Here is a 16,937-nt window from a genome sequence, read left to right as displayed (position 1 = left end):
AAGTGCAGTCTTCCTCGTGCGCGACTTTATCGTTCCCACACTGTAATAATTTTGAAAATTGTATCCCTTAAGCTAAAAGACTGAGATTATTAGCTGTTTGAATTGAAAGAGCATTTCTGATTGGCTGATAGCAATCAAAGCAAGTCAAAGGGTGGGGATTAATTTCTGTGGAACCACAAGCTTATCTGAAACGTTTTTTCAACAATCTAAACAGCCAGTTTTATCTTCTTTTCGAATGCAATGTCAATTTTATCACCATAATCCCAAATATATGTTGTCATTTCAGTAAAGCTGTTCTAGGAAGTGAGAATGTGTCTAATCCTCCACTGATATAGTTGTCTGAGACAATCATACCCCAGAGAAAAAGGGAGTCATTCACTTGGGCCTCCTATCTTCCTCTTACAGGAAGTTTTCTCACTAAACAAGCCTTCCGAATCTGGAATGTATTCCTGCAGTATGTCACAAATTGAAGTGCGTCCGTTTCATTGGCTACATTTTGCTAATAAATTTCTAATGATATTTTTTAGGAGCAAAATAGTTTTAACATGTAGTGGTGATTTAGTAAGTGCTGCTTTTGGGTAAAATTTTCAAATGTACCTAAACGACTTAAGAATCTAAGGGTATGTCTACACTACGAAATTAGGTCGAATTTATAGAAGTCGGTTTTTTAGAAATCGTTTTTATATAGTCGATTGTGTGTGTCCCCACACAAAATGTTCTAAGTGCATTAACTCGGCGAAGTGCTTCCACAGTACCGAGGCTAGTGTCGACTTCCGGAGTGTTGCACTGCGGGTAGCTATCCCACAGTTCCCGCTGCCCATTGGAATTCTGGGTTGAGATCCCAATGCCTGATGGGGCAAAAAACATTGTTGCGTGTGGTTCTGTGTACATGTCATCAGGCCCTCCCTCCCTCCCTCTGTGAAAGCAACGGCAGACAATCGTTTTGCGAATTTTTTCCTGAGTTACCTGTGCAGATGCCATACCATGGCAAGCATGGAGCCCGCTCAGCTCACTGTCATCGTATGTCTCCTAAGTGCTGGCAGACGCAGTACTGCATTGCTACACAGCAGCACTAACCCATTGCCTTGTGACAGCAGACGGTACAATAGGCCTGAAAACCATCCTCATCATGTCTGAGGTGCTCCTGGTCGCCTCGGTAAGGTCAGTCAGGAGCGCCTGGGCAGATACGGGTGCAGGGACTAAATTAGGAGTGAGTCGACTAGGTCATTCTCTTTAGTCCTGCAGGCAGTCCTATTGTACCATCTTCTGCTGAGCAGCCAGGAGATGTGGATGCAGTCCTTCTGCACTGTCTGCTGCCAGCCAAAGATGTAAAAGATAGATGGAGTAGATCAAAACAAGAAATAGACCAGATTTGTTTTGTATTCATTTGCTCCCCCCCTGCCTCCCTCTCTCCCTCCCTCCATGAAGTTCTGCCTGAAATACCAGAGGGAGGGATAGCTTAGTGGGTTGAGCATTGGCCTGCTAAACCCAGGGTTTTGAATTCAATCCTTGAGGGGGCCATTCTGTGTGACAGTTGTTTTTGTTTCTCCTTGATGTAAAGCCACCCCCTTTGATTTTAATTCCCTGTAAGCCAACCCTGTAAGCCACGTCATCAGTTGCCCCTCCCTCTGTCAGAGCAACGGCAGACAATCGTTCTGCGTCTTTTTTCTGTGCAGATGCCATACCACGGCAAGCATGGAGCCAGTTCAGATCACTTTGGCAATTAGGAGCACATTAAACACCATGTGCATTATCCAGCAGTATATGCAGCACCAGAACCTGGCAAAGCAAAACCAGGCGAGTAGGCGACGTCAGTGCGGTGACGAGAGTGATGAGGACATGGACACAGACTTCTCTCAAAGCATGGACCCTGGCAATGGGGGCATCATGGTGCTAATGGGGCAGGTTCATGCCATGGAATGCCAATTCTGGGCCCGGGAAACAAGCACAGACTGGTGGGACCGCATAGTGTTGCGGGTCTGGGACGATTCCCAGTAGCTGCGAAACTTTCGCATGCGTAAGGGCACTTTCATGGAACTTTGAGACTTGCTTTCCCCTGCCCTGAAGCACATGAATACCAAGATGAGAGCAGCCCTCACAGTTGAGAAGTGAGTGGCAAGAGCCCTGTGTAAGCTTGCAACGCTAGACAGCTACTGGTCAGTTGGGAATCAATTTGGAGTGGGCAAATCTACTGTGGGGGCTGCTGTGATGCAAGTAGCCAACGTAATCAAAGATCTGCTGATATCAAGGGTAGGGAAATATGCAGGTCATAGTGGATGGCTTTGCTGCAATGGGATTCCCTAACTGTGGTGGTGTGATAGACAGAACCCATATCCCTGTCTTGGCACCGGAGCACCAAACCGGTGAGTACATAAACTGCAAAGGGTACTTTTCAATAGTGCTGCAAGCTCTGGTGGATCACAAGGGACGTTTCCCAACATCAACGTGGGATGGCCAGGAAAGGTACATGATGCTCACATCTTCATGAACTCTGCTCTGTTTCAAAAGCTACAGGAAGGGACTTTCTTCCCAGACCAGAAAATAACCATTGGGGATGTTGAAATGCCTATAGTTATCCTTGGGGACCCAGCCTACCCCTTAATGCCATGGCTCATGAAGCCGTACACAGGCAGCCTGGACAGTAGTCAGGAGCTGTTCAACTACAGGCTGAGCAAGTGCAGAATGGTGGTAGAGTGTGCATCTGGACGTTTAAAGGCGCGCTGGCGCAGTTTACTGACTCGCTTAGACCTCAGCGAAACCAATATTCCCACTGTTATTACTGCTTGCTGTGCGCGCCACAATATCTGTGAGAGTCAGGGGGAGACGTTTATGGCGGGGTGGGAGATTGAGGCAAATCGCCTGGCCGCTGGTTACGCGCATCCAGATACCAGGGCAGTTAGAAGAGCACAGAAGGGCGCACTGCGCATCAGAGAAGCTTTGAAAACCAGCTTCATGACTAGCCAGGCTACAGTGTGAAAGTTCTGTTTGTTTCTCCTTGATGAAAGCCCCAACCCCTTGGTTCACTCTACTTCCCTGTAAGCTAACCACCCTCCCCTCCTCCCTTCAATCACTGCTTGCAGAGGCAATAAAGTCATTGCTGCTTCACATTCATGCATTCTTTATTAATTCATCACACAAATAGGGGGGTAACTGCCAAGGTAGCCCGGGAAGGGTGGTGGAGGAGAGAAGGACAAGGCCACACAGCACTTCAAAAGTTTACAACTTTAAAACTTATTGAATGCCAGCCTTCTGTTTTTTGGGCAATCCTCTGGGGTGGAGTGGCTGGGTGGCCGGAGGCCCCCCCCACCACATTCTTGGGCGTCTGGGTGAGGAGGCTATGGAACTTTGGGAGGAGGGCGGTTGATTACACAGGGGCTGTAGCGGTGGTCTGTGCTCCTGCTGCCTTTCCTGCAGCTCAGCCATACACTGGAGCGTATTAGTTTGATCCTCCAGCAGCCTCAGCATTGAATCCTGCCTCCTCTCATCACGCTGCCGCCACCTTTCAGCTTCAGCCCTCTCTTCAGACTGCCACTTACTCTCCTCAGCCAGCCACCTCTCCTCCCAGTCATTTTGTGCTTTCCTGCACTCTGACATTGTCTGCCTCCACGCATTCATCAGTGTGGGAGGACAGCATGAGCTCAGAACATTTCATCACAAGTGCGTTTTTTTTGCCTTCTAATCTTCACTAGCCTCTGGGAAGGAGAAGATCCTGTGATCCTTGAAACACATGCAGCTGGTAGAGAAAAAAAAAGGGACAGTGGTATTTAAAAAGACACATTTTATAGAACAATGGGTACACTCCTTCACGGTAAACCTTGCTGTTAACATTACATACACAGCACATATGCTTTCGTTCCAAGGTTGCATTTTGCCTCCCCTAACCATGTGGTTAGCCCCTCTCCCCTTCCCCCTCCCCATGGCTAACAGCGGGGAACATTTCTGTTCAGCCACAGGCAAACAGCCCAGCAGGAACGGGGACCTCTGAATTTCCCCTTAAGAAAAGCACCCTATTTGAACCAGGTGACCATGAATGATATCTCACTCTCCTGAGGATAACACAGAGAGATAAAGAACGGATGTTGTTTGAATGCCAGCAAACATACACTGCAATGCTTTGTTCTACAATGATTCCCGAGGACATGCCACTGGCCTGGTGTGGTAAAGTGTCCTACCATGGTGGATGGAATAAGGCTGCCCTCCCCAGAAACCTTTTGCAAAGGCTTTGGGAGTACATCCAGGAGAGCCGCGAATGCCAGGGCAAATTAATCATTAAACATACTTGCTTTTAAACCATGTATACTATTTTAAAAGGTACACTCACCAGAGGTCCCTTCTCTGCCTGGCGGGTCTGGGAAGCAGCCTTGTGTGGGTTTGGGGGATACTGGCTCCAGGTCCAGGGTGAGAAACAGTTCCTGGCTGTCGGGAAAACCGGTTTCTCTGCTTGCTTGCTGTGAGCTATCTACAACTTCATCATCATCCTCGTCCCCAAAACCTGATTCTGTGTTGCCTCCATCTCCATTGAAGGAGTCAAACAACATGGCTGGGGTTGTGCTGGCTGAACCCCCTAAAATGGCATGCAGCTCATCATAGAAGCGGCATGTTTGGGGCTCTGACCTGGAGCGGCCGTTTGCCTCTCTAGTTTTCTGGTAGGCTTGCCTCAGCTCCTTAAGTTTCACGCGGCACTGCTTCGGGTCCCTGTTATGGCCTCTGTCCTTCATGCCCTGGGAGATTTTGACAAAGGTTTTGGCATTTCGAAAACTGGAACGGAGTTCTGATAGCACGGATTCCTCTCCCCATACAGCGATCAGATCCCATACCTCCCGTTCGGTCCAAGCTGGAGCTCTTTTGCGATTCTGGGACTCCATCATGGTCACCTCTGCTGATGAGCTCTGCACTCTCCTGCAGCTTGCCATGCTGGCCAAACAGAAAATTGAAATTCAAAAGTTACGCGAGCCTTTTCCTGTCCACCTGGCCAGTGCATCTGAGTTGAGAGTGCTGTCCAGAGCAGTCACAATGGAGCACTCTGGGATAGCTCCTGGAGGCCAATACCGTCTAATTGTGTCAACAGTACCTCAAATTTGACCTGGCAAGGCCGATTTCAGCGCTAATCCCCTTGTCGGGGGTGGAGTAAGGAAATTGATTTTAAGAGCCCTCTACGTAGAAAAAAGGGCTTCGTCGTGTGGACGGGTGCAGGGTTAAATCGATTTAACGCTGCTAAATTCAACCTCAACTCCTAGTGTAGACCAGGGCTAAGACTCACTGACATTCAGTGGGACTTAGTGGCCTCAGTTCCACTGAAAGTCAGTAAGAATTAGGCTCTTAAATCATTTAGGCCCATTGAAAATTTCACCCATGTCAATACTGAACCAACAATCTAGCTTGAGGCTGGATCAGCCACTGTGCTAATGCATATACAAGAATGTAGCTGATATAGGGTCAATGCTGGTGGAAATACATTCAGCAAAAGTCCCAGGGTAGGAAGAAAAAACCCTCTCTAGATGTAATACACGTGACACAGGAATGCTGCTGTGAGGCAAGAGAACTGTATATCCAGGCATAGTAACTTGACTACAAAAGTTAATTCCTCTGTCACGATTTCAAGTTTATTTATAAGGAAGTTTTTTTGTAATCAGAATAAGACCTGCTACCAAATGCTAACTACATTCCTTCAAGTAAATCAACAGTTTTTAAACACCAAAACAAACAATATAAACAGGGCAGCTCTTATGTCTTCAGACATCCTTGTATCAGCTTTCAGGTAGACACGTCCACCTGTCTTCCCTAAAAGGCACTCAGCCCCTTCCTAAGGCATTCAGACTAGACTTAGCTGCAACTGATTAACTCCTCTGTGGACTGGAGTTTATGGGTTCCTCCAGTGACACTCAGGCTTTGTCTACATTAGCACTTTTGTTGGCAAAACTTTTGTCAGTAGGCGTGTGAAAAAACCACCCCCCTGACTGAAAAGTTTCACTGACAAAAGCACCTATGTAGACAGACGCTCTACTGCCAACATAGCTATCACCCTTCATTGGGAGTGGTTTAATTATGCCGACGGGACAGGTCTCTCCTGCCGGCATAGAGTGGTTACACAGGAGACCGTACAGTGGTGTAGCTGCAGCAGTACAGCTGTGCTGTTGTAAGGACTGTAGTGTAGACATAGCCTCAGCTCAAGAAGGTATTTGTAAGCAAGAGCCAGAAATTAGTTTGGAACGCCTGCTGGGATTTAATCTTCTCTGCCAAATCCCCATTCTCTGGCTCAGTAGGGTCTTTCCCTAGGGGGCATAATTTAGGTAGGATTTGTCATGTCTGCAACAAGGGCCCAAGAAGCTCCTTTACAAGGGGTGTATACTCAGATGCAACTCTCTCTACTTGCATGAAAGTGGGGAGATGCTGACTGCATCATGTTCCCTCTTCCCCCCATCCCAGCAGGCTTCCCAAGGATGCTCTTCTGGAATTCTGTGGAGTTGGTGCTCTGCAGGGTTTTGTGGGCAGGGCTGTGGAGCAGTGGACCAGAAATTCTCTGCAGAATCTTGCTTTTCTCAGTGCCTAAAACTCTGGGTGGGAGTTGATGTTGAAGCAACATTAGGTGCTGCAAACTCCCTCCCATGGTGGCTGTTCAGCAGCTAGATAGGGACTTATTCAATGGCAGCATGGATCCTGTACCGAGTTAATGAAACAGCATGCAAAATATTCCACCTAGAATTATAGATATTATTCTGCAACTTGTTTTAATGTATTGGTGATGGGGTTGTGGAACAACTGGAATAAGATGGCTTGTATAGTCAAATATTTATAGCTTTAGTTTTGAAACAGTGGATTTTTGTTTAGGGCTGACATCTGACCAGGTCAACTGTTGGCGCTGTGTGGAGGGAATTTTTAGAGAGAACAACCATATCCTAGATATAATTATGTGCTGAGGAAATTGTTTGGGGGGTATTAAAATGAGTATCACTCTGTCCATTAGTAATTTGGCCTGTGAAACGCTGAGGTAGTTGGTAGGACTTCTTTCATCTTATCTAAAAGTAGTATTTTCCCAAAATCACAGGATTTTAGTACTGGAGATAAAGAAAGTGCATGGTTTGTAGTTGGGCTCTTGGATTGCTGAATATTCAGACCATTTATAAACAGTTTAGATTGCTGACCTAAATGTTTTTAACCTATTTTAAAAAGTAATAGTTTAATAAGTTCACATTTAAAAATTCAACAATCTTATCGTGGGTAAAACTGATACAGCCTGAATCCTGTTGGAAGTGTGATCAGACAGACATCAACATGTAGTAGTTTAAAAAAAAAAAATCAGACAATATGACTTTAATGTGTGTGACTATCAGCTTTCACTGTAGCAATGTGAATTTTTCAATATTCCTCTCTGAGCTTCAATCATGTCATTTATATGCAAATGAGACTATATTCTGCAGCTGTTTCTTCACTGAAGCCATGGGAATTATTTGCACTTAAAGCCTCATAAATAGGTTTTGCCTCGAAACAGGGTGGGGGAGAAGCAAATATATCATATCCATTTGCAGTTACAAGCTTCTTTTTATTTTGAAATTTACATTAATCCTTTCCTAGGAAGTTTCACAGTTATAAAAGAAACTGTTTCATTTATCCAAATAAAGCATCCTTATTCTGTTGAACAGGATTTATTTTGCCTTCTTTCCTACACTAAGGAATATTTTTTTAAATCCTTGAGTAAGAGCAGAAAGTGTCATTTAATGTTGACAAAAAGAATTGCACTGTACAAGTCATTACATGTCAGCCACATGTAGTATGCAGAAAACCACTCTGGACTGGATCCTGTTGTCATGTCACCATATGTTTAAGCCAAGATACTGATTTTACATGATGCATGGCAACCCTACCTACCTACTACCAATACCCCTACTTACATTAACAACTGATTTGCAACTTGCTACAATTACAACAAAGTAATTTTAACCCATTAAAATGTTTAAAACAGTCTGAAAGCAAAATAATAATTAAAAACTAAATACGAGATGCGGGTATACGATTAAAATGGCACATCCTGCTACATTCAGAGATTATATTGTACGCATATACATACAAACACCTGATTGGCAGCATGTATAAGCCTTGAGGGCTACAGTCACAAAGGAATTTAGGAGTGGAGTAGGGGGGAATGGATCCTAGGTCTCCTATCTCCCAGGTGAGAGCTCTAACCACCGGATACAAAGTCAGTCTCTCAATGACTCATTATTTATCCACAGTGGAACAGTGTCAACAGAAGAGACTGAAGGATACCCAATCACAATATGTCATAGACCAAGTGGTTAAGGCATTCACCCGAGAGGTGACAGATCAAATCCCTTATCCCTCCTTCAGGCAGAGGGGGGACTTGAACCAGGGGTCTCCCAGGTGAGTATACTAACCACTGGGCTAAAAGTTATGAGGGAGATCCCCTCCCTCAACCCAACCCAACCGTTCTGAGCAAGTTTGCATACCATGCCTGATTCAGTAGGCGAGCTCTGATGAGCCTACTTACCAGATTGGGTACCGCAGGTGAGTTAGACAGAGCATCTGTCTTCCCTCCAGTCTGTGGATCACTCTGAGGCTTAGACAGGAGATAGATGCCCAGCTGCCTAGGAAAAGGCAGCAGTGCACATACCCAGAAGCAGGAACTTAGGTACCTATGGAACTTTTACTGCAAAACTTAGGCACAGAGCAAGTTTAGGCACCAACAGTGTTTGGGGGCAATTGAGCAGGGGTTTTGTGAATCCCAAGGGGGCCCATGCACCAGAAATGCCTAAATCCTTTTGTGAATTTAGCCCTCAGTACATTCTCGCACTAACGATTTTGAGAATCATGCTTTTCAAAGTGCATACTGTAGATTTCTTTTCTGTTTTCTTCGTATTCAGGTGCAGCTCTTTTCAATCTCAGTTTTTATTTGGAAACCAATATATATGACAGGACAAGGAGGCACATATGGAAGTTCAAGTTAAATGAAAAACAGGTATCAGCATGTACTTCTCAAATTGGTAAGATAGTAAAATTTGACTTCTTGTCATATTGAACTTTTCTTTCACTACTTCATTATGGGAAGCAGTATTGTTATAATGTGAGTTACATAGACTCTTCCACTGAATAATGACCATAGCATTCTCTTGAATTCTTGGAGAATTAGTTGTTTTATCCCTTTTATCCAAGCCTAGTCACTCATTTAATGCTACATTTCTATACTAGCAATAAATCAAAATCATAGAATCATAGATTATCAGGATTGGAAGGGACCTCAGGAGATCATCTTGTCCAACCCCTGCTCAAAGCAGGACCAATCCCCAATTTTTGCCGCAGATCCCTAAATGGCTCCCTCAGGGATTGAACTCACAACCCTGGATTTAGCAGGCCAATGCTAGAACCACTGAGCTATCCCTCCCCCAAAATACTTGAATATACTCACTTTCAATGAAATTTTAGACAAAAAATTGCATTTCAAGCTCATATTTTGTTTTTAGTAGCTTAGTAAAATTGCCCTCATTACACCGGTTGTATTTAATTAGTGTTTTTATTATCTCCCATAATATCTGTAGGAAAGTTGTATGTAGTGACATTAGTAAGGATGTAGCCATTCTATGGTTGGTTTTGTTTGGGTCAGATTTCAAAAGCAAAGCAGGATCAGGCACGGCCAATACTTAGAAAGGAAGTGTTGTAGGAATTACCACTAGTGAGTTGGTATTGGTCTGATCCAAGGTGCACTCAAAGTCAGCTGAGTCTTTCCTTTGACTTCAATGGGCTACAGAGGAAGGTTAGCACACTTAAGTCACTGGACTGGGCTGCAGGAGAACTGGGTTCAGTTGCTAGCTCTGCACAGGCTCCCTCTGTAACATTGGGCAGATTGCTTAATTGGCCTTTGCCTCAGCTCTTTATCTGTATAACAGAGTTTACTTACTGCTATGGGCCTCCTTGTGGCCAGGCATGGTGCAGCACCTTGCTCAATTCTCTAGTGCTCCCTGCCAACGGTTGCTCCAGCAATTTCTCTTGCAGTGACTTAGTCCTCCAGCTGGGTCATTGTCTTAAGTCAACACCTTCCGGAGTCACGACTGTCCAAACTAAAAAGTCCTAAAAATGTCTTTAAAACAAACAAAATCCTTCCTCCATCACTGGGTCTATTCCTAGCCTGTTTTGGGGACTTACCCTGCAGCCCCCTCCACTGGGCTGGGTAACCTTTGTGATGGGCTTGTATGCCCCCTTCCCTGGGGCCAATAGGGGAACCCAATTTCACCCTCTACTCTAGGTTCCAGCCCAGGCCCTGTACTGAACAGCTAGATCTGGCCTGCTCCTTTACCTGTGCTATAGTTTTCCTGGGCCACTTCCTACCCAGCCTCTTAAGTTCCCCTCTGGGTCTCTTCATCTCTTCCCTGCTTAGTCAGTGTCCCTCCAGAACTCCCTGCCTGGAAAGCTTTCCTTACTGCTCTGAGCTTGCTTCCTGCCTGGCTCTTTCCTTACCCAAGTTTTGCCATCACTTAAAAGCCTGACTCTTCCCCTCTCTACTGCACTCCGATTCCCCCACGTGGAGCTAATACTGTAATCAGGTTTCCTTAGCAATAGGCTCTCTAGCCCACAGTGCAAGCCATACTGTTAAAATCTACAAAAGGGGGATAATATTTTCCTACTTCCCAGGGTGTGGTCAGAATAAATTAATTTATCAGATGCTCAGATATCATGGGGATGGGGCTATATCAGTATGTATATTGATGTTTAGGTTTTAATCAGTTTTTACTGAATCAGTGCCATAACAACCATGGGGTGGGAGGAAACTGCTGCTGGAGGAGGTGGTCTCCTTTGATAAGGTGTAGGACCAAGGTCCATTCATCAACACTTAACATGCCAGTGCACTTTTTGTAAGAAAAGGTATTAATCTCTATATCCTTGCTTAATTCCAACAAACAATTATATTTTACCTATCTAAAATCCACATTCAGCATCAAATGAATATAAGATTATTCTTCAGTTACTGTCCTAAACTATTATGTAGTATTGCTGTGTTCTGTTAAACAGCTATTTGCATTACACCCCAGTGGTGGCAGCAGTTCACAAGTAGGTGAGATAATTTTGAAGTGAATAGTGTGTAAAAGGCATTATGTAATTGCAAGTTGATAATACTAGTGATTTTCAAATTAAACAGATGCTTGCCAGGTTGCAGTATGAGAAAAAAAATATATATAGCATTTGTCAATACTCCTGCCGTAGTTCCAGATATAAGATAAGCAATAATTTAAGATCAAAGAACTCTATAAAAGATTTCTATTGAATTAACGTGGTGATTTCTGTGTCAGTCAGTTAAATAGGATTACATGAGGTGTATGTGAAGGCAGAATATGACCTGGAGTCTTAATTATTCACTTTAACAAAGATATAACAGGATACTTCATAGGTGCAGTACATTTAGCATGGTGCTCAGTGATCTCAAAAGAAGAGGCCATATCATGGCAAATTACATATAGGCAAAGTAAAGTATGCCAGCTCATGAAAACAAAACAGAAATTTTTTTGAAAAGCAAGCTCAGACCTCCGAGCAGCTCCAATTCATCATTCAGGATGTGACCACTGTGATGTTACACTCCATATTCTTTATGAAAATATGCTTATGATATGATTATGACATAACTGAGATATACTTTATGCAAGATGGCTCATGTAAGAAATCATTGGAAAGGTTATGATTTACTGAATCTGATTATCCAATTTGTATGCCTGTATCATTTCTGTATTTGAAGTTTGGAATATTGACCATGTATCTGTATTTCAAATGTGCTACTTTGGGTGTCACCCACAACTAATCCTTCAGATACAACAATGGAAAAGCCAGATAGGGCGACGGCCCATTAGCAAAGGCAATGGACTGCAAAAGAGCTTAGTCTTCCTGTAGACGCTCCAGACAACATAAGAGTAATGACTGCCACAGACCTGCAGAGACATGGGTCTGTGTCACCTGGTACTGGACCCATCCCTGGGAATGCCAGTGTTTTTCCACTGGAAGACAAAGGGTTCACACCATACACAAAAGCTATATAAGGCAGGGGAGTGACATCATCAGGCTTCTCCTCTGCCTCCCCACCCAAAGAGACACTGAAAAACATCTGGAAGCAAGAACTGAACGGAGGGGAGAAAGGTTGAACTCAGGCTGGGAGGGTATCTAGTCTGTGAGTGGAAATACGGGAAGTCTCAAACTGCAGGCCAGTGCAGCTGCCTTTCAAGACTTTCTGTAATCTACCTGTGGCAATATTTACCTGTGGCAATAATGAGAAATTACATTTTGTAACCGGTTTCTTTAATGAATCAAGCTCAGTTTGCATGTTTTGTTTTATTTGCTTAGTAATCTACTTTGTTCTGTTTGCTATCTCTTATATTCGCTTAACATCTACTCTTTCTAGTTAATAAACTTGTTTTTTGTTTATTCTGAAATCCGGTTTGTACATATCATAATGGGAGAGGGGCAGAAGAGGCTATGCATACCTTTCTCCACATTGAGGGAGGGGGTGGATTTCACAATACCTTTGGGTCTGCACTCCAGGGGAGGTGGGCACCAGAGTGCTGGGTCAAGTCCCTTAAGCTGAGTCTTCCCAGAGCTGACCTCAGTGTCTGTCTTTCTGCAGCAGAGTGTGGCCCTGCCTGTGTGCGTGCTAGAGGAGGCTTAAGAGCCTGGCTCAGCAAGACAGGTTAAAGGGGGCTCATGCACGCAGAACAGGCGGGCTCAGTGGTATCTCAGCACATCAAGTGGCACCTTGAAAGGGGGCAACCCGTCACAACCAGCACTTATGCCACTGTGCGTAAGTCTTAAAAGTTCTTGAAGTAGACTTGTGTATTTACTATAAGCAGTCCAGTGTTTTTTTCATGACTACCAGCACATTTGATATGTACACTGTAAGACAAATTTTACTTAGACTTGGCTAAGTTTTGCTGATACTGCAACAAACCCATTCCTTCTACCTTTATTTGCTTTAAAAGGGAATTATTACACGCTAGCGTGAACGAAATACTGCTGAGAAGACCTACTAATCCTATGTTTGATCTGATCAGGTATTGCAACTATTTATAAATCAGAAAGCTGAACAATCAGAAAATGGATGTCAGCATATTAAAAAAAACAACAACCTTTCCTTCTCCTGAGACTTCAGAACATTTCAGCATGTATTAACATTTCCTAACTCTTTTTTTGAAAGGAAATTATACTTTAAAGAGTCACAGAACCAAAATGAATAATGAAGTAGAACGGTGTCAAATGAAACAATCTAATGAAATACTGCAAGCTCTTCTATTTTCTACCTTAAATTCAGCATTACTAAAAGGACGCTGCAGTATAAAAAAGGTTCATATCTTTTGAGATCTGTGAAATACTGTTACCATTAACAACAATACCACAGTTTTGTTATTTTCTAAGTATTTTATAAGGTATTGATTTGTTATGAAAAGAAAGAAAGTCAGGAAGTGATTTAATAATTGAGGTGAAAAATAGTCACAATCGTCTTCAAGGTAGCAAAATTAGTTTATTACCATGTGTTCTGACTATACACCAAAACGGAAATGAAAGCCTTTTCTATCAAAATAATATGACCATGAATTACAAACAAACTGATGATATTCCCCAAAACATGGAGGATAGATTACTGATGAACAGCATATGAAATGAAAAATTCATATGGGGAGGAAAACCTATCAGGAGGTATCTGAAATTTGGCTACAGAAAATTAACCAGTTTGAAGATGTAAAAATTCCAGTAATAATTACTAACCCCCCACACTTGGGTAAGCTTTAATTTAAGGGGAAAAGAGAATAACCTCAAAGATAATATTTTCAAGATAATATTCTCAATATAAAACTAGCAAATGTAGGTTAAGTATAAAGTCTCAGGTGGTGTTCAATTTTGGGGTACATACATGCACATCTGATTTTGCAAAGGAGCAATAATATGGGCCTTGTTCTGCACCGCACACAGCTCACCAAAAAGCTCTTCATATTGACCTATATCATCACCTTCTGTAGGAAAGGAATACCATGTTTCCTATGAGGTATAGATCTTTTTCTAATGTTTGGTAGGTTGGAAAGTACTTTGAATTGGCACTGTCAATTTAGATTTATCATATAATATGTGTTTTTAGCTTTTTTGCCTTCCCTTACTGTTGGCTGTCTCCTAACAAGGAAGGATACCATAATTCCATAAAATGATGATTTTTAAAAAGTTCAGTTAAAATAATTTGCTATCAGAATCTGTAGTTGCATGTACAATCAAAACTAAAAATACTTATTACACAATAAATCTAAAATTGACAATACTAATTTAAAGCACTTTCTAACCCACAAACAACTAAGATCTGAAGACAACTCAATGGAAATATCTCACTCAATGTGCAAACGTGGCCAAAATAGCCAATAGCAAGGGAAAGATAAATTATTAGAGGGGAAAAAAAATTAGAAAATGTATCCTGCTCATTTTGGTCAGGCGTTAAGCACTATCAACTCCCACTGAAGTTGTCAACTCAGAGTGCTCAACATATTATAGGATCAAATCCTCAGTCTGTCAAAATGGGGAGTTTTTTGCCTCTGTTTTTCAATTGTATAGCTTCTGTTTGCTTGTCTTGATTGTGTTTTCTAATTCATGGTCTGTTTTGATTTATTCTCCGAACACTTTCTAAACTGATTATGATGAAGGATCAGAAAATCAAAAATACAAAACCAAAACAATGGTATTTCCTTACTTTTGAGTGTTTAACAGTGCTACTGTAACATTTTCTTAATATAGATTTTTATGTAATATTATATATTTCCATAACTGTATTAATTTGGGAAGCCTAATATTCAAGCATTGGTGCTTTAACAGGATGTTTAAATCCAATATTAACATGTACAAATCAGACTTAAAATGCATAAATGCCCATTTTATAAGTTTAAGTAGCAATGTCAACACCCAAATACTACTTCCAGTCACTCTTTGTGGACATATTTTAAAACTGTCTTGTGGTGCATTCTGAGACATTTTGCATGGAAAATGCTATACAATGTTTTAATGTTGACAAATACATTACAGGTTTATAGCGCTTTAGAATGAAATATAGAGTACAGAATATATTAAATTATTCAGTCTATTTCTTTTTATTTGTAAATCTCATTGTTTCAGAAATAATCAGTATTATGAAAAATTCAGTCTAAATGGGATACCTAACAGACATCATAAAAACAAATAGTGTAAGAAGTTTGTTAATGAACAACATTTCAGTTACACAAAAATGTGTTCTGTGAGCAGATGCATATTACAAACAACATCTTTGTTCTTATGGTAAAATTACATATGATTTATACCAAAAGTGCTTAGCTTGAAAACTATCCCCTTTAATAAGAGACTGTCAAATACGTTTATCATTCCAATCCTAAAAACAGCAAGTTAGATAAACAAAGATTTTAATATTTTTTAAAAAGATAAAACACACATGGAATTCTGTAAATAAATTAGCTAGCAATTTCATTATCTAGTCTGTGTAGCAAAGAGGGGCTATTAATGAACAGCTATTAAAGAAAATCCTCTAACTATATTTAAAGTTTTCATTCTGGAAATGAGAGTGTAATATGTTTCAGCACTTACAATATATCTTGTTTATGTTTTAGAAAATGCCATCAAATATTCCAAGAAAAGGCTTAACATCATTGGTTTCATCATCTGAAAGAGATCTAATAAAAATGAAGCAAACCAAAATAATTAAATTGTGAACAATACTGCATACCAAAACCCATGAAATCAGAATATTATTTATAATACAGCCAGGAAAGATCTGTATCTGAAAAATAATTTTAAAAAGTCTATTTGCATGAAAAACTAATTACAACTAGTAAAATAAAAACTTGTAAGTTAGAAAGAAGAGCTTGGTCTATGGCCTAAGATTGTGAGGTCCTCAGTACCTTGAAGGATAAGAATCTACAACAGAATATAAAAATTATTTTTATTACCTGACATCAATTTCTTTTTTCCTTTCTTTGTTGCAAATAAAAAAATTCTCCTTTCCAATGAATTGAGAAGAACCTGAGATTATTTCTGAGTTTGGAGAAAACTCTCTGTTTTTCAACTTTTGTGGAGGATTTGGATGTTTTCTTTTTTGGAAGCTGAACTGAAATGTATGGATTACAAAATAAACATGATTAAAAATAACAAAATTTTAAGACAAACTTCCATATTGTAATAAACTCTAATATATACCATAGCATGCAACCAAAGCTATGCTTAATGTGATAGAATTCCAAACTCTAAAAATAAAGATTTGATATATAAAATTGATATTACACTAGTCAATGGGATATCCACGTGATTAAAGTTTAGCATGTGCTTAAGTGCTTTGTTGAATAAAAGCCTAAAAAACCAACTGGCTTGTTGAAATCAGTTCCAAAATACTGCATAATGGAAACTATGGGTCAAATTCAGGTCCTATTTCTTTTTGTAGCGAAGGGCACAACAAAGCCAAAAATGGATGAATACAGGTATTTTAACTAAGATAGCTTCCACAAAAATGTATGTGGACAGACACGCCAGTCATTCAAATAGCCACAGAAAACTGAACATGGCAAAACTGAGTAAGTTGACTATAGCAAACAAGTTCACCAAAAAAATCCCTTCACTGCATTGCAAGAAATCCTGTTATAAATATACCTTTACTTACAGTACTTGTATTTCCATATTGTACAGATAATTTCTTTTCTGATGGTGATTTTAATGTGGAAGAGGCAGAATTTTGTAGACGAACATCAGACTTATCTCGTAACAGGCAAAAACTGAAAATGTGGAAGTTTGGATAATTTAGATATTTATGCATAAGCATAAATGGTTTTCTCAAAGTTCATTGCTTTCAATTTCTAAGTTATTTAAAATAATTCAAAAATTAACTATTTAAAGTAGTTTTTTAAAATGTTCAAACTTCTGACTTTAGAGCTTGTATC

At 41.1% G+C, this 16,937-nt stretch overlaps 1 protein-coding gene across 1 annotated transcript in view; it reads right to left on the bottom strand.

Moving 5' to 3' along the window:
- Nucleotides 1-15,465: 15,465 nt before the first annotated feature.
- The window catches only part of HFM1 (helicase for meiosis 1), a 108,101-nt gene continuing 106,629 nt past the window's right edge, over nucleotides 15,466-16,937 (bottom strand). Inside the window, 3 exon segments of the mRNA XM_048861119.2 lie at nucleotides 15,466-15,680; nucleotides 15,957-16,114; nucleotides 16,661-16,772. Coding sequence (XP_048717076.1) covers nucleotides 15,614-15,680; nucleotides 15,957-16,114; nucleotides 16,661-16,772 — 337 coding nt within the window. The 3' untranslated portion in view covers nucleotides 15,466-15,613.

The sequence above is a fragment of the Caretta caretta genome, chromosome 8 (assembly GCF_965140235.1).
Source record: "Caretta caretta isolate rCarCar2 chromosome 8, rCarCar1.hap1, whole genome shotgun sequence".
Taxonomy (NCBI): Eukaryota; Metazoa; Chordata; order Testudines; family Cheloniidae; genus Caretta; species Caretta caretta.
This window is presented reverse-complemented; position numbering and strand designations above follow the sequence as displayed.